We start from the raw sequence: 18,373 nt of genomic DNA, 5'->3' as shown, positions 1-18,373 counted from the left end.
ACAATAGAGAGATTTCTGCGTTCCTAGAATATCAGTATCAATATCTGTTTAAGTTCTTGAAAACTGCTTTCAGACAATTTAGTCATTAGGATAATTAGAAATGACTAGATCTTTATACTGTCAGTAACTCAGCAGCGCCGATCTGCTGACTAGAAAGAACTATAGTCAAGCAAATAGTTTATCATCAGATGGTTGAAACACTGTCTTTCAACCCACATGTATGTGTCTCCTCTCAAAAAATGAGCTGTCAGAGAATATATAAATCTAAATATACTTGCATCAATTATTAGGTTGACCTATATCATCCATTACGTCCACATAATGTAAAATTTGTACATATGTACATGATACATGGGCTGTCAATTGTCTCTCTTCAGCACCACAGATCTGCAAGAGCATATTCAAATCCTTCCTCCTGCCTATTTCATGTACATACCTCACCAAAAGCTCCCCGACCAATCACCTTCAGGATTTCAAAATCTTCTTTATGTAGTCGCATCTGTTTCACTTTAGATGTAAATGGTTTGGCTGAAACAGAAGAAAAATATCAATCATTAAAAAACAACAACAAAAGACAATGTAACAGTAGCATAAAATAGATGTAATTAGAGTCCTTAAAACAACAGACTACTCATATATCTGTGCTCTATAATGTAACATTGCAAATTCAAAGCTGGAAATAATAACCAATAAAAACTAAGCCAAAACTGCTGTGAGAGAAAGGGTGTTTTTTCCCTGAAGAAAACAGTCCACTGAACAACACAGTCTTCTGTGTTCACAGTTGTCCACTGCATCTATGTTTTATGCTATCTGTTATTGCAAAAGAAAGGTTTAATATATTGAGGAATTCACTTTTGACCTTTGGATGCTATTCATTTCTCTGCCAAACAGCTCTTGTATTTGATAGAAAATTAAAATGCTGATGAAAGATGACTGGGAGGGTAACACTTGTCCTGACATTGCATCATGCAATAGTTTTACAGACAACTTCAAGAACACTTAATGGTTAATTCTTAGCTTCTGGAAGTGAGAACAATTGTATTTGCAAGGCATTATTTACACAGTTAGTGGAAAAATCATACAGGTATAAAGCCGATTTATAAAATGAACAGAAGAACACAAAACAAAACATACCCACCCAAATCCAAATCTGGAAATAAGGTTTTCCTTGATTCTCATATAGTTTGACCATACAAGCCATAACATAACTAGTATCACTGCACTACAAAAGTAACAGTGTTCTTTAGAATTTTCCTATCAGCCCCATTGTTCCTTCCTAACATCCCTGGCAGTGCAGCAACAACTGTACAAGCTGACACAGAGGTTGAGAAATCTGAACTTAATTTTTCTAAGATACCTCAGATGCAAACAATCAACTCTCTAACAGCAGTTCCATTTGTTCTAGCTCTGGAAACATCAGCTTTGGCTTCAAGAAACAGACCAAAAAAACAGGCTTTAGGTCCAAATAGTAAAAATACAGCCACAAGACACTGAGATTTGCACTGTAAAATAAACTAACATTTTTACCTTAAGCTTATAACTGCTTCACTCAGAATATTTATGACAATTAAAGTGCAGGCATTCTTTCAGGATGTAAATTTTAAAAGGTATTTTTCTCAAGTCCACAGAGATCTCAAACTTAAAATCAGTTTGCTCAGGGATGTGATTTAGCGCAGGGTTGTTAGTTAGGCTAGTACGGTTCGGTTGTGGTTGGACCCAGTGATCTTGAAGGTCTTTTCCAACCCAAGCAATTCTATGATTCTATAACTTAATAAAAAAAAGAATAAATGTCTCAAAATAGGCAAAACAAGAGACAAGTACTTCTTTACTGGGGAGAACATGAGTAATTTAACCCAACTATTAGTACTACTGACGAACACTACTGAACAAATTAAAACCAGTCATTAAAGTCTTTTAACTTGAAAAACAACTGATTGAAAACAAACGCACCATTCTTGACTTGAACATTTTTTGACCATTATAGGCCTGGCTAGAGTAACAGGCAAAATATCTTGTTAACAAGCAACAGCAGAGCTGTTTAAACCACAAAACTCTTTCTCACTTTATATTGTAAGGAAAGGCCTGTCGTTCTTTAATTATTACATTTTGGAATCTTCCAGGGTTCCCATAGGGACAATGGAAAAATAAACACCATTAAAACCGATTCAGTAAAATACAACAGACTAAAATACGCTTGGATTTCATTTAATGATTTGTAGTATCAGTGTTAGGGGAAAAGTTTGTAAACCCTTCTCTTCAATATTTTTTAATCATCTCTAGCAACAGACATGTCAATGTATAGCCAACAGTTTTAGGAAGCAAGATACAGTCCAAGAAACGCAAAAAAGTCTTGCCCTAGGAATGTGCTCTAAATAGCTTGTTCTAAAAAGGGTCAGTGTGCTTCATCATCAACGTTGTTTGTCTGCTGTGCAAACATTTGATATTCTTGTGGCAACAGCAATCTTTAGTACAGAAAATTTGGCCTGGTCAAGGGTCTTGGAAGGCCTATGTTCAGACAGCAATTTCATGCATCGAGCTTTGCAGACTATGAGGTTAGTGGGCAGATTTTTTGCAACTAGTTTTGCAATGCTGTATGAGCTGTTACGAAGACAGCAAACCCCAAGGTCAGGAAACAGTTTTCAAAATGCAATTTGCACAGAGGGGTCCCTGCAATACAGAGGGCTCCTGAATTTATTAAATATTTGGGGATACAGCCCACTCCTCTATTCACACGGTCATTCCCTATAACAGAGTCATAAGCAAACTAACCATTAGAAAATAACATCCCCTTTATCAGAGAATTGCAGTTTCCTTCCTGCCTGTCTGCAGGCATATTGGTATGTTGTTGTTACTGCCACAGAGATGGAAGGATACATCTTTATCTGTAAGAACTATTCTACAAAAACACTGGCCACCCAACCTGACCAACACATTGGATCTTGATCAGCCTGGGAAAACTGAACCACAATCCTCTTGGCAATGATTCCTTACACTTAATCAATTACATTCGGCAAGAAAAAGCCATCTGACAACTCAGCCTCAAGGGAAACCAACATACTAGAAGCTAGGCTAAACTATTTTCTAATGAGGTGAACCTGTCATGACTATTTTAAGTAATTTAAGTCTCTATGGGTTGTTCCTCACATTTTATGTTCGAGACATTCATTCCATTTCTGTTTATAAAGCAATCAAAATGTTAAAAAAAACCAAGAGTATGAGAAGAATTCTGTAATTGTTTCAAATTCTTCCATCTAAAACCAGTCTGTAATTTCACCTGGAGTAACATGTTAAAAGCATGCTAAGCCTATCACCGGGCCTCCCTATGCCAAACCAGACATACTGAGGAGCATACATTCCAGCTTGTATGGATTCTGAAGTAGAGACGCCATACTTGAACAGCCTGACAAGCTGCAAGGTGAAGCATTCTGTAAGCAGTGCTAAGAAATATTTAATACCAAGAGATTTAATTTTTAAACTGTTGGAGATAAAAGTCCACCTCTTGAAGAGCTGTCGGGGAGGACAGCAACACTGTTAATCCAGTGCAGTTTAGCATTGTAATTACAAATGTGCACGGTAACAAACAACAATCAATAGTAATTAAAAAAGCAACACAAAAACACACACAGAAAATAGAGCAGTACTGGAGTCTCATTTGCAAAGTTAGTCATCCTGTCTTGTTCTCTTTTCTTCCAGTTCCCAGTCTCCAGAGATTGGGCAGAGCAAGCCCTGAAATTCTCCTCTGTCAGGGCTGACCTCCAGGCTGGGGTGGCAGAGCTCCTTCTCTCTCTCCCTCATCTGCAACTGACCTTTTCCCTCCCCAGGAAAGCACTGCAGAGAACCAGAGCTGCTTTATGCATGGGCTGGAATTAAACCCCAGTGAGACGAGGATCAGATTGACTGTCTAAAGAAAGTGATAAACATCTGCAGGCCTAGAGCTGCAACTAACTGAAAACGCACAGCTACAACTGATATATAAATTCAATGAAACACAACGGGACAATGTCAGGGAATTCTCAATTCTCCTTGGTGCCTCACTGATGCCATAGTTACTGTACTGGTGAGCAGGACAACTAACTCAGCTTCGATGAAAATGTGTATCCTCTACTTGCAGGTCTCAGTAAGGTATCTATGTCCTGCCTCTCCAAGGAATGATAAAACATTGCTTCCTCCTCAGTAATCCAGGCGTCACACAACAAAACCAGGCTTCTACCCACTGCACTGTTCCATACAACATACCTCAGTAAGCCAAAGATTTAGAAACTATATGCTGTATCCATCAGAAATGATGAAAGTTCATTATGAAGGAAAAAAAGAAAACAGCCATGGAACACTGCTGCTTGCCATCTCAAGAGAAAACCCCCTTTCCCCTTCACCAGTTAAAAAATTACAAAAATGCATAGAGAGCATTCCCTTGCTAAGGAGAAGAGCCACACAAGCTGAGACACTGTCACTCAACGCACTCCCAGAAGGCTCTTGGATTCCTCCTCACAGTTCTTGCAAACACAAAACAAACACAACAAAACCGAAGAAGAAAGCAGAATACACTGAGATAGCCCTGCTTTTTAAGACATTCTGCAGCTTTGAATTTCTGCTGAATTCCTGAAGGATAACAAGTGTTTTTATTTCATATGCTCAATCTTGAATTTATTTTCAACTGGCTTTATCGGTCGTGATTACGAAATGCATAAAATGCAGTTCTGAGTTAAGAGAACCACAACTGGACGCTTCAAAAAGCTCCATACAAGAGGTGTGAGAACGCTCCTTCCAAAAGCAACACAACTCCTCTAAAGAAATTACGGACAGTCAGCAAGGCAGAGCTGGTGAAAGAGCTGCTCAACTTAATTGGGAGATGAAGCATTCCCCTCCTCTCTACCCACCTAAAACTGTCAGGGCAGCACAAGAAAGCTTTCAGGCAGTTTCTTGTCTCTTTGGAACAAACCAGTCAAAACGTGGTAGATAAGAGCCGAACCACAGAACTTTATTAAAGACTAAGAAAAAAATACGAGCCTCAAATACCCTTCTCAAGTTTTCACAGTTAAGATTCAATTTTCAGACCCTCAGAACATTTTTAACATGTTTTTCCTGGTGAACAATTAAGTGCCAACATCTGTATGCACAAGTTAAGAATCTGTCATTTTCCAAGAATGAGAAGTATGTCCACAAATTCCTGTACTACGGTACAGACAGACACAATATTCTGGATCCTGAGGGAAAAGGAAAAAAAAGTAATCTGTTCTCATCTAGGTCAACTGGAGACCATCCAGCCATCTTTGGCTGCAGCTACCACAAAAGATTCTTCAGCAGGAATTTTAAAATCAGAGACAGAAATAAAATCTCTTTCCCAAACATACAAGAATAGTTCTGTTCCACCCCCAAAGTCTCAAATGAAAAATAATCCATGCATTCATAAAACATTTGCTGCAGGTCTGGGTTACCCTTCCATACTACATCAAGATACAGCCATTACTTTTTCGTGCTACTATTCTTTCTTGTCACACAAGTTTTGGTGAACCATTTTATGTTTAAATATTGTTATACCAGCAACAAAATGAAATATTGAACTTCAGTTCATCATGCCTGTGCACTGAATTCTGATGCAATTCTTGTAGCACTGTCAGTACAATCTTTATCACGGGACTCCTGTTTCACCTAGCAGAGAGTGTGCAGATGCTCTGGAAGTAAAATAAGAGCAGTGAAAAAATAATAATATATCATAGAATCATATAATAGCCGGGGTTGAAAAGGACCACAATGATCATCCAGTTTCAACCCCCCTGCTACATGCTGGGTTGCCAACCAGCAGACCAGGCTGCCCAGAGCCACATCCAGCCTGGCCTTGAATGCCTCCAGGGATGGGACATCCACAACCTCCTTGGGCAAACTGTTCCAGTGCGTCACCACCCTCTGGGGGAAAGACTTCCTCCTAAATATGAGGTATTTAGAAAACCTGAAAGGCTAATAAAGGAAGAAGAAGCTTTATGTGCCCATAAAGCTGAATGCTGCTTAGACACTATCCCTCATACTGTCTGACAAGACAAGATTAAACTTCACATTCCTCAGTAGTTGACATAACTCAATTTGCTGTTATTTGACTGCCTAAAATCACTGCATGCTTGCACTCAAATCAATTGCACCTGTGTTTAGAATTACTAAACGTTCTGAAGAATTAAACTAGAAGTATTCCTTTTTAATGTCCTGTTTAGAATTTATAAACTCTCCAATCCTTAATTTTATCACATAAAATGAAGATATCACCATTTAATGACTACACTCTTGAAAAATACTATCTTACTCATCATGAAGATAATGAGTCGGTGACTACCTGAGCAATGGGTGACTATTATTCAAGAGACAAATCATGCAACCACACAGCAAATTTCTATGAGTGGGGAAAAAAAGAGGGGGGGGGGGGGGGTAGGGAAGAGAATGAGCACCTGTCAAGTAACAGATCTCTCTTCTGAAAAATGGTATTTTCTACCCACAAAGGATGCCTGTAAAGTCTCCTCAAGGGTGCTGTGGAGGCATCATTCATTCTGCAATTTCCTTTGTTCTGCATGCATGGTTTTGCATTCTTAATTAAACAGTCGTTCAAAAATCTCATCTGAATAAAAATAAAAAATAACTCCTAGAAATTCTGCTGCATACCGTAACAACACAGGAGTGTCTTACTCAAACAAAGCCAGTGACTTTGGCCCACCGAAGGCAGGCACCTACCTACTACTGACTGCTCAGCAACTAAAGGGCCTGTGCTGCAGGCTGCTATTTATGCTAGACAAGCTGCCTGCTTATTTAGTATTTCACAGCACTTTAAGAGTCCTCCGTTTGATTTCTGAAGACAAAGGAAAAAGAATGCTAAGGATTTCAGTCCAACACCTAATACTGCAGAATGAGTTAGACTACCTTCCCTTCCTCTCACAAATAGGTGATCAGTTTCACCTCTTCCCTCCTGCAACTCTTCATCCCATCGCTTTCCTTCTCAGCTATTCAGTCACATCTCCACCTCAAGAACCAGTGGTCAGCAACACTCTGCCCTATCCCCATGTCATTTTACCATGGAGCCACCTCCACTTTCTCCACATCCACACTTCACTCACTTTTAAGTCAGTCTGCTCATGACTGTCCTTCTTCAGCAGCACATCCCCATCCCCTTGTCCTGCAAGTCACAGAAGCCTCCAGCTGAGCCCAGCTCTCTTTGCAGCCCTAACTACTAGTTTTGTGGTTTCCTCCCTTTCCTTCCTAACTCTCTTCTGCCCATCTGAAGTCTCTCTACCAAAGTCCCAGCACTGGCAATGAAGACCTGCCACCATCCTTCCTCCAGTTTCCTGGTGCGTTTCCTTCCTCCTCTTAACCACAACTAGTTTTGAAGGCTTTGCTCCCACTTATTTTCCATTAAGTTGCAGCAGAGTAAGAAGTACTTGAGCTGTACAACAGTCCTTCCTTTTTCTTTACAATTTTGAAGTCTGTTTTTATAGTCATCTACACGAAGAAAATATACTCCGGTCACATCTCATGTTTTGCTGATACTGACTTCTTACGTGAGCAACTCCCTTCATTCATTTTTATTTCCAAGAAAAGGTAATAAAAACTTCGTTAAACTCCAAAGCTCTTTTAATCTCTTTATGTTAAAGGATATGCTGTGAGACTTGTGGATAGTGGGGGTGATCAGATTCTTCACAAACTCCGCTCCACTAACATGACTTGTTTGTGTAGCTATGTATTTTTAGCATCTACATACACTTAATACCTGTAAAAATACACACCTGCCAAATCTCACACACTGAGCATGTGAATCGTTTGAGTCTCGTTTCTGTCCTCCATCACAGTGCTTTTATCCTGAAGTATTCACTAGACTTTATTTCAGACCCATTCCAGCAAGCTGCAAAGGCCTCGGAGCAGAAGGCTGATAATAGAGTCAAGCTGTAATAGCAGACACACTGGTCTACAGCTTGTTAGAGGCAAGCAGCCACCAAATGAACTGCCATATCATGTAACAGGATACCTTCTTTCCTCTTTACAAGCATAGCATAAGCCTGCTCAAAACCACATGAGTACACCCCAGACAGCATATTTCACTGATGCTGTTATTCATGTTTGCATTACAACAGTTCTCCAAAGTCCCAGTCACAACTGGAGAACTCCTGGAGATGCGTATCATACAAGTGCATACCATTACAATTCTCATTCTACCCCCATGGACAACAGGTTTGAAATGAAAGCTGATGTCTGAAGTCATGTGGCTGTGATCCAGACCTCACAGCTAACTGAAGTTCAAACACAGAAAGCAAGTTCAAAATACATCTAAGTGATCCTTTTCCTTTAGGAGTTATCTCTCGCTGTCATCAGATAAATTGACTTCTGACCACTGCCCTGCGTTTATTTGACACTGACTGGTACGTCTGATAGACTGCTCTGAAATCAGCAAAAATGAAATAGTACAATAGAATTGTAGAGCACTTCTTAATACATTACAGTAAAATGTTGATTCTGAGCATCAAGTCACTAAGTGCAATAAGAAACAATACACCACTGCAGTTTGTTCTACCGCTTTCTACAATTTCAAGTTCCTGTTCACCAAATGCAGCACCATTCCTAAAGCCACAGAAGTTTTTCCACCTCCGTAGCTTAGTCTATATGCCACTCCCCATACCATTTCAATGCCATCACCCCATATTAATTCCACTGTAGTAACAGCACACTTTTTGCTTGCTCTCTGTATGCAAGCTGAGCAATGCAACCGACACAACCGTAAGAGCATGAGTAGTTCCGTTTGTTTCACAAAATATGATTTTAAGTCATGATTCAACTATGACTTTAATAATAATCCTTTAATAACTTATCAGCACTCCTTGAAGATCTTCAGCGAACTTAGCTTTAACATAAGCCTTTCTAATTAAATTTTTTTTTAAAAAGTTATTTGAAAGTTCAGTAGCACTCAAATGTGATCTGCCTATAACAAACCTGACTTGAGTATGATGAAATGCTCCTTATTCTCAAATGGGCCAAGTACACAACTGTGCACCTGACCCAGCACTCTATTTCTCAACTACAATCATCTTTGCTTTCCTCCTGGTTAAGAAATCACTGTAAACTAACACTGATTAATATTATTTTATTTCAATTTGTCCTCATGGCAACTTTACTATTCAACCTTCAGCGCATTTGAATCACCGAAATCTGTTACTACTTCAAAAAAGATCACTAATAGCCATTAATAAACTTAAACTTCTAACACAATCTTGATTTTGACAGTAGCACAAACATTTTCCTAAACAACAAGAAGGTTTTCAAAGCACCTTTAAGGGGTGCTTCAAATGAAACCTTTAGAGTTCCTAACACAGCAGGCAAAGGGATTCTCACAAAGCACACATCTGAACTGCCCTGCATGCTGCTGTATCCTCAACAGTACTACGTCAGAAAGGACACCTCAGACCTGTGAGCTCTTCCATGTATGTGCTTGCAGGGTGGTAAAACTTATGTATTTTTTAAATCTCATTCCCTGAAGTAATAAGGAGATGTGTTGCCATATGCCTGTTATGATAGGCAGATACTCAGATTAAAGCATTTCTTTACTACTACATTAAAGACAATTTTTCTCTGATGATAATCATATAACACAATAGGATTACTTGGTTGTATTTATCAGCTTAAGAGGAAAAGAAGTGGCAAGTAGAACTAATTTTTTTCCCCTCTAAGTCAAGGATTAATTATTTCCATTTCAAACTGACAGAGAAAAACTCACTTCAATACAAACTGTTCTCCATCTCCAAATACAAGGCATTTTTTCCTTATTTTCTTTGCTTTCTCTTTGCTCTATGCTTTAATTTCCTCTGGATATGGACAGGAGAGAGGGTCCTGTATGCATGTGATGCAATAAAGAAGAAACTATTTGCAAACTGTGATACTGCGACCCATTTGTTTATATACATAAAACACTCAGTGAATGCTGAAAATTCTTTGCGTTTTAGCCAAGTGTCATCTCAAATGTTTTGTTTATGAGGAACTCGAAGGGAAAAGGCAGTTGAAAAAGCAACTGCACACACAAAAAAGTAATGGATAATATTTTAGAAGAGCATAGAAGATAAATCCTTCAATTTATACACAAATGCACAAGTTTTCAGGTGAGGGAGTGTCCCATTTAGTTTCTTCAGTGAAGCAACCATATTTCCCAGGCAGGTTATTGCACAGCTTTTAGTTAGTGTTTATTGTTTTTCAACTATTACCACAGTCCGGCTATTTCATATAAATATTTCAATGGAAACTGCACTCTTAAAAAAAAAAAAAAAAAGATTGCAATTACAGGTATTAAAATACTTCAGAAATATGTTTAAGTCATAAGAAAAATGAATGCTAGGAAATCAGGGAAAAAAATCAGTTTTATAGATTCACCAAATGCAGAAGAAAATCCACTAGTTACAAGTAGAGCCTTGAAGATTTAGTAAAATGTAGGGTGGGGAAATCTACGTATATCGATACATAAAAATAAGGAGAAACACTACTTTCAGGAAATACAGTATCAATGCAAGACCTTGGAAGACTGAAAGTAGTCACAAAGGAGTGCTATAAGGCCATTGGCTTAAAAATGTCAAACAAAGCTCTGCAATATATCAGAAGTACAACACTGCCCACATAAAAAAACCTCAGAAGAACATTTTAGGCCACTGTGTTATATCTAACATTGAGAAGAAAATAAACAAATAGGGAAAAATAACACATTAATTCAGCTAGACTCCAACCTTTTGTCTTCACAACAACAGTCGTTCCTAAGTCTGAACGACTCCACCGATGCAAATATCTTGCTACATTTTAAAGAAGGATGTTTGCTACCTACTGTTATCATCACCTTCTCTAGATTTAAAAATGATGGGTACATAATTCATCAGGTCTCCCTGGAGCCTTCTGTTCTCCAGGTGAAGAGCCCCAGCTCTCTCAGCCTGTGCCCATAGGAGAGGTGCTTCAGCCCTCTGATCATCTTCGTGCCCCTCCTCTGAACCTGAACCTGCTCCAACAGCATCATTTAAAAAAAAAAAAAAAAAAAAAAAAAAAAAAAAAACACCTGGAAAAAAGCTTCTGTTACACATTAAGACCACTACAAAATACAGATACAAGAAGGATTAAAAGTTCTCTAAATTTAGTCAGATTCAAGTCCAAATTGTCTCAGCTACTTGCTTCTCCTGTCACGTGGAAGGTTTTTGTTTTGTTTGCTTTTGCTGTTGTTTTAATTATGGTGTGAATGTTCCCATGAAAGAACTTCCAATAGCATGTTATTCCTTGGTTATTGTAAGGCCTTCTCAGCTTCCTTCCTGCACTCCATAAGATCTTACGATTAAAGCTGGGTGGTTGACCTGGAAAATTGTGCTTTATGCAGTAAGACATTACATTTCAAAAAGACAATACCTAAGTACGCAAGCCTTTTACAAAAGCACAAAGAACATACAACTATTTGAATAGGCTCTACTGTATTAATAGTTGAAATGCAGAATAGTCAAGGGAGTAAAGCTTTTTCCTCATTTGAACTCACTCAACTGGCACAGGATCCCTTTCCCACTCTCCCAATCCCTTGGGTCTCTAAAAATCAAGACCAAAACAGGACCCAGCTGTCTCTGCTTGTTCAGATCCATTCAATTACAGCTGGAAGGCAGAGTATTTCCTGGCAAAACTTCCCTCTGGGACACATACTCATGTGAACAAAACATACAGACCAATCAGGTACAATCGGCCACAGCAGAGCATTAAGCTTGTTAAATATGGTAGCATATTTAACAGAAGAAAGTGCTTAAGTAGTTATTACAGCTGTAATTAAGCACTAGCAAATGAATTAACATAGGAAACATTAACAGCAAAGGAATCAAAGATGCAGTTGTCCTGACCATCAATTAGGATGAGAGGATCTTGTCTGCCACTCAAAGGCCTGAAAGCCAGATTGAATAATCAAAGTTATTGATTATAAATATCCCACTTGACCACGCTAAGCTTGTGACCACATATTCCAGATGAGCAGCTAACAGGACATACAGGCACACAGCAGTTATTTTATATTTGCACGTTTCAGTGAGGAATATTTCTGTGAACTTCAAAAACCATTGCCAATGTTATATTTGTTAGACTTTTGTCACAAGATAAAGGAATAAAATCAATGGTCAAGAGCTGCAAGGTAAAACAGTCAGTGTCTATGACCGTACCGCCCCAATACTAAATACTGCCTCAAACTAAAACCTAAGCAACAGCATATCTGAAAGAAAAAAAAAAGCTACCAAATACAGAATAACTCTAATTATTTGCATCACAACAAAGAGGAAAAATTCAGCTCTTACTACTTTATTTGTGTCTACAGACTTCTGAGCACTCTCTTGGAGACTGTTCCTACAAACATTCTTCAGTTTAGTTCTGTATTCGTCATGAACAAAAATTCCTGAATAACAGACACACCACCTGTCTTTCCTCTCTTCCTTCCCTCAGGTCAGATAAGTCTTCCAGCTCATGACTCTTTGGACTCTATCTAGACTGTGAGCTCTTTGGGGCCTGCGTGAGTAACTGGAATAAATATACTGATGTCAAACTTAAGTGCTCTGTATGGAAGTTCACATTTTCAATTCAGTACTTTTCAACTCAAGAAGGCAAAAGGCTAGTACCAAGGGATTCTAAATGCTGTTTACATTATCACTAGAGCTGAAACGTTTCCAAAATCTCTAATCAGATTTTATTTACTGTTCTTACTTTAATATCTGTTATTAAATCCTCTGTTAAAGGATTGTCTTTGTAAAATGTTACAGATTCCCCTTGCACTCATCCCCACTTCAAACCTCCAGAGGGTTTGTTAATAACAACGTAGCCTAGCAGAAGAACAACAAGAAGCACAGAAAACATTTAGTGCAAAGTCTTCAGGGACAATACTGCTTATCCAAGGGGAGTTCCTAAAAGACATTCACCAGCTATCTTTTTGAAGTATTCAGAACTGCTAAGAATGAAACGGGTCAGAAAATCCAAGTAATGACAGCCAGTTAAAAAAGCTCGCAGCCACAATATTGTTTAACCCGTCTAAAGTGTATTCATTGATAACTGACAAATCCTATTATTTTGTAATGTTTTGTCCTACAAATTAAAACAAATCAAGTTGATTGAAATAGACATATTCACAAATCTACCCATTCCCAATGCATGCAGACATTAATGTTCACTAGCAGTTAAAAAAATACATATATTTCTATCAACCAAAATGCCCTACACTTTCACTGTGTATAGTATAAAGTATCATCTGAATGCTGATTAGCTTCGTTAGCTTTTTTACAAATGAATGCATGAGAACAAATCAAAGCTGCGTGATCCAGGCAATCCAGCTTAGAAGATCCAGCTTCAAATTGATCTGCCAGTATTCCTTCACCAGAAGCAGCGAAGAGGAACTGGCTCTGCCAAAGAGTCATTACGTGATCTCCCAGTCAGTCACCAGTGCTGAATGCCATGACTCACAACTCACACCAACTCCCACACCAAAACCTCTCCTAATACCATCTTTTCTGTTCTACAGCTCCCCAGTGCTCCTGCTACAATGCCTAAATAAGCTGCCAGGAATATGAGCTGGGCAGAGTTGCCCCATTATTTGTTTGCTTCACAAATATTTTTATTAGATTATTAAATCAACTAAGGCTGAGAAATCAAAATTGAGGAAGCCCGTTACGTTTAGTACCTTAGAAACATATACCCTCCTTAAACAGGCTTGGCATAAGGTATTACTGGAAATAATAATTTCTGGATATGTAGTACCTGGTAAAATGCAAAAGTGATTTATTAGCTCTGCAGCTGACCAAAAAAAAAAAAAAAAAAAAACAACCTAAAAAACACTTATTAGTTACACTGGTCTGAGTAAATAACAGCTGCAGTCTTTTAAGAAATGGTCATCTGGCATTAAGCTGTGCAGTTGGGACGCCATCCTGCCAGTGGCGGTTGCATACACTCCTGCCCGCTGGCCACTTGGAAGCGAGGGGCTTCCTTCCCGGCAGCAGGTCCCACTGGGACACATCGAGGAACGCATGAATCTCTCCCGTGCTTGATTTAGACAAAAATAGACTGGAGTGGAAAACACAATGGGCCCACCGATACAACCAAGGATGGGACGGTGGTGCAGCTCTGAGGCCTGCCCTTCGGCTGTAGCAAGGAAGAGATCGTTCAGTTTTTCCAAGGGTTGGAAATCGTGCCAAATAGGATAACATTGACGCTGGACTACCAGGGGAGAAGCACAGGTGAGGCCTTCGTGCAGTTTGCTTCAAAGGAGATGGCAGAAAATGCTCCGGGGAAACACAAGGAAAGAATAGGGCACAGATACACTGAAATCTTTGAAAGTAGTAAGAGTGAAATCAGAGGATTCTCTGACATGCCGAGAAGAATGATGGGACAACAATGACCTGGACCATATGATAGACCATTACAAGGAAGAGGGGGTTATTATGGAGCTGGGCGTGGAAGTATGTATGACAGAATGTGTCAAGAAGGTGGTGGATATGATGGTGGATGGATATAGTGGCTTTGATGACTATGGTGGCTACAATAACTATGGCTATGATGACCAAATGAGAGATGGGAGAAGCATGGGAGGACATGGCTATGGAGCTGGAGATGCAGGTTCAGGTTTCTATGGTGGCAGTCATTTTGTTCACATGAAAAGACTGCCTTTTTGAGCAACAGAAAACAATATTGCAAACTTCTTCTCACCATTGAATCCTATAAGAGTTCACATTGATATTGGGGCAGATGGAGGAGCCACAGGCAAGGCAGACATGGAATTTGTAACACATGAGGATGCAGTAGCTGCTACGTACAAGGATAAAAATCACATGCAACATTGATACATTGAACTGTTCCTGAATTCAACTGCTGGAGGTGGTTCTGGAATGGGAGGCTACGGCAGAGATGGAACAGATCAAGGTTATGGCTCTGTTGGTAGAATGGGTAATAACTACAGTGGTGGTTACAGAATTCCTGATGGCTTGGGCAGCTACAGTATGTATAGGTGACCTTCTGTCAATCATATGCAGGTCACAGCAGTGGAAATAGTGGAGGATACTATGGGCAAGGCAGCATGGGTGGAGGAGGATGGCGTGGGATGTATTGAAGGATAGCCTTGCTTCAACAAAATACCCTGGAAGAAACAACAGTCTCTGGTCTACTAGACTTTCCTACAAAATTTTAATTTCTTTTGTCTTTTAAGAACTTCATAATGACTGAAGGAACATGTTTTCAAAATATTATTTGGTAAGCAAGAGCTTGTGATGGGAAAATCTGTTTTCTGTAGATTTTATTTGTTGCATACTCTGACTTAAACTTTTTATATTCAAACAACAAAAACAAAACAAAACAAACAAAATGGGTTTATGAAGGGCAGGTCCTGCTTGACCAACCTGATCTCCTTCTATGACCTAGTGATCTGTCTGATGGATGAGGGAAAGGCTGTTGATGTAGTCTACCTAGACTTCAGCAAAGCCTTTGACACTGTCTCCAACAGTATTCTCCTGCAGAAGCTGGCAGTCCACACTCTTGGCTGGGTAAGGAACTGGCTCGAGGGCCAGGCCCAGAGAGTGGTGGTGAATGGAGTTAAATCCAGCTGGCAACCGGTCACAAGTGCTGTTCCCCAGGGGTCGGTGCAGGGGCCCGTCCTGTTTAATATCTTTATTGATGACCCGGAGGAGGGCATTGAGTGAACCCTCAGTAAGTTTGCAGATGACACCAAGCTGGCTGGAAGTGTCGATCTGCCTGAGGGTAGCGAGGCCCTACAGAGGGATCTGGACAGGTTGGATAGCTGGGCTGAAGCCAATGGAATGAGATTCAACAAGACCAAATGCCGGGTCCTGCACTTTGGCCACAATAACCCCAGGCAACGCTACAGGCTTGGGGCAGAGTGGCTGGAAGACTGCATAGAGGAAATGGACCTGGGGGTGCTGATCGACACTAGACTGAACATGAGCCAGCAGTGTGCCCAGGTGGCCAAGAAGGCCAATGGCATCCTGGCTTGTATCAGAAATAGTGCAGCCAGCAGGAACAGGGAAGTAATTGTCCCCTTGTACTCAGCACTGCTGATGCCGCACCTCGAGTACTGTGCCCAGTTTTGGGCCCCTCACTGTAAGAAAGACAGTGAGGCCCTGGAGCGTGTCCAGAGGAGGGCAGCAAAGCTGGTGAGGGGTTTGGAGCACAGGCCTTATGAGGAGTGGCTAAAGGAGCTGGGATTGTTCAGTCTGAAGAAGAGGAGGCTCAGGGGAGATCTTACTGCTCTCTATAACTACCTGAAAGGAGGTTGTACTGAGCTGGGGGTCAGCCTCTTCTCTCATGTAACCAGTAATAGGACTAGAGGGAACGGCTTCAAGCTGTGCCAGGGAAGGTTCAGGCTGGACGTTAGGAAATACTACTTCTCTGAAAGGGTGGTCAGGCACTGGAATGGGCTGCCCAGAGAGGTGGTGGAGACACTGACCCTGGAGGTGTCCAAAGAACATTTGGATGTTGTGTTGAGGGACATGGTTTAGTGAGAACCATTGGTGAAGGGCAAATGGTTGGGCTGGATGATCCTGTGGGTCTTTTCCAACCTTAGCAATTCTATGATTCTACGATTTTAAATTTAGAGACAAATGCTGCTCCGTCAGACCATAACAAACACAGCTCTCCAAAGGCTCCACACATGGGCCGTCTGATTCAAGCACAACACATCTGATCAACAACGACATTTCAGAAAGCAAAGCAGCTGCCATTTCTGCAGCAGCTCCCATAAGACTCAACACGTTTTCCCTGTTCAGCGTTTAACAACTTTTTAAATGCCCCCCAGCTTTCATTTTCATCTGTAAAGTTACAAAGGGTCAGAATGACAACTTGCTTACGCTATAACTCAGAAGTGTTCCTGTGTAATTTCCTCTATACCCTGTTAATTTACTCCAACCATACCATTCTACCTTTTACATGTTTTAACAAGCTTTTTAACAAATATTTCTGACAACAGCACAACTTCGTTGTGATGCGAATGAGGACTTCAATCTGAAGGGCATCAGAAGCTCACGGAAAGCAATGACCTAAGAAATTCAGCTATCATCAGTACTGGGTACTTCAGATCAGAGAGAAAGACATTTATCAACCAGACCATACTCCATGAGTATGTATCCATTTTCACTTTGGACAATATTATGTATCTCTATTGCAACCATGTATGTATCCGATCATGAAATCCAGCTACGAACTTACTACAAGTTCACCTACAGATTGGTCTCAAGATGTCATACCTACAGTGCAAGTATTGAGATATCACTTGCCTTAAGATCTTTCATGTTTACATTTATATGTAAGGAAAGACTCCACAACTATCAAGAAAACTTGGGACAGCAGTAGACAGACACATTTCAAAGGAGAAGTCTGCTTCCTCTGAACTACTATATTGTCTGTAGCTAAGTATCTCTGGCATCGAGAGAAAGCTGAAGTTCTTACAAGTTAGACCAGGAACATATGAGAAAACACAGCAATACAGAAGCAAACAGAAAAGTCTTAATGCCAAATAATGGGCTAAGGCTCAAGAACAAGTTGGAAGTTTCCTTGCTGCTTTTCCCAAATTCAGGGCCATTTTCAAAGTGCAGAGACCAGGAGAAAAGTGATTTTATATATATATATATATATATATATATATATATATATATATATATATATATAAATGCACAAGTCTGTCCTACACAAAGGACCCCATGCCCTGGCTCAGTAAGTGCCTGAGGCACAGTGCTAAGCAAAAGCTACAGGGAGAAGTTTTGTGTCCTTCACTGCTCTTCCTATGACTGCACTCCTTCCTGGCCATCAAAAGGGCTACCTCAGCAATCCCATGGGGCAAACACCTCCCCTGAGAGCCAGCCAAAAGGCCTGGAGCACCCTTGCCTTCCCGATGGCTAGTGAGGTAATTACATACAAACACAGAGATTGAGGTAGATGCACTGGAGGAATCAAGGACTGAAAGAGCACACTACTGCATTTTTGCACCAAACGTACAGCATTTCTAAGTAATCGTGACATTACTCCTCACTGCAACAGCTAAGAGCTTTCTCTAGCAGGCAAATATTGCACAACTTCCAAATATCTTCAACTTGTACATTAAACTCTGATGCACTGAACTTACAGCTACAAACAACCCTTCTCACTGCCTGCAAAAAAAAAAAAAAAAAAAAACACACTCATCTGAGACTGGAGCATCTGTCTGTAGGGAGTATCCACATATCTACCTTTTAGATTAAATTAGGTATCAAGTCCATGTGATAACACATTCATGTGCAGATCAGACTTACACAAGCAAAGAAACAAATGAAAGACTGCTCTTGGAGGAAAGACGTCTTGTTATTTTTGATATCTTGATTATCTCCCTGTAGAA

General features: G+C 40.0%; 1 protein-coding gene and 1 pseudogene across 7 annotated transcripts in view; one reads left to right on the top strand and one right to left on the bottom strand.

Moving 5' to 3' along the window:
- Positions 1-18,373, bottom strand: part of CDC42BPA (CDC42 binding protein kinase alpha) — a 174,957-nt gene that overhangs the window by 116,963 nt on the left and 39,621 nt on the right. For all 7 annotated transcript variants that reach the window (NM_001398237.1, NM_001199443.3, XM_046938649.1 and 4 more), the window contains one exon: positions 437-528. In NM_001398237.1, the coding sequence (NP_001385166.1) occupies positions 437-528 (92 nt within the window). The remainder of the gene's footprint in view (positions 1-436; positions 529-18,373) is intronic.
- Positions 12,134-15,368, top strand: LOC107052877 (annotated as a pseudogene).

This window comes from Gallus gallus, chromosome 3 (genome assembly GCF_016699485.2).
Source record: "Gallus gallus isolate bGalGal1 chromosome 3, bGalGal1.mat.broiler.GRCg7b, whole genome shotgun sequence".
Classification (NCBI taxonomy): domain Eukaryota; kingdom Metazoa; phylum Chordata; class Aves; order Galliformes; family Phasianidae; genus Gallus; species Gallus gallus.
Note: the sequence above shows the minus strand (reverse complement) of the source record. Positions and strands in the feature narration are given on the sequence as shown.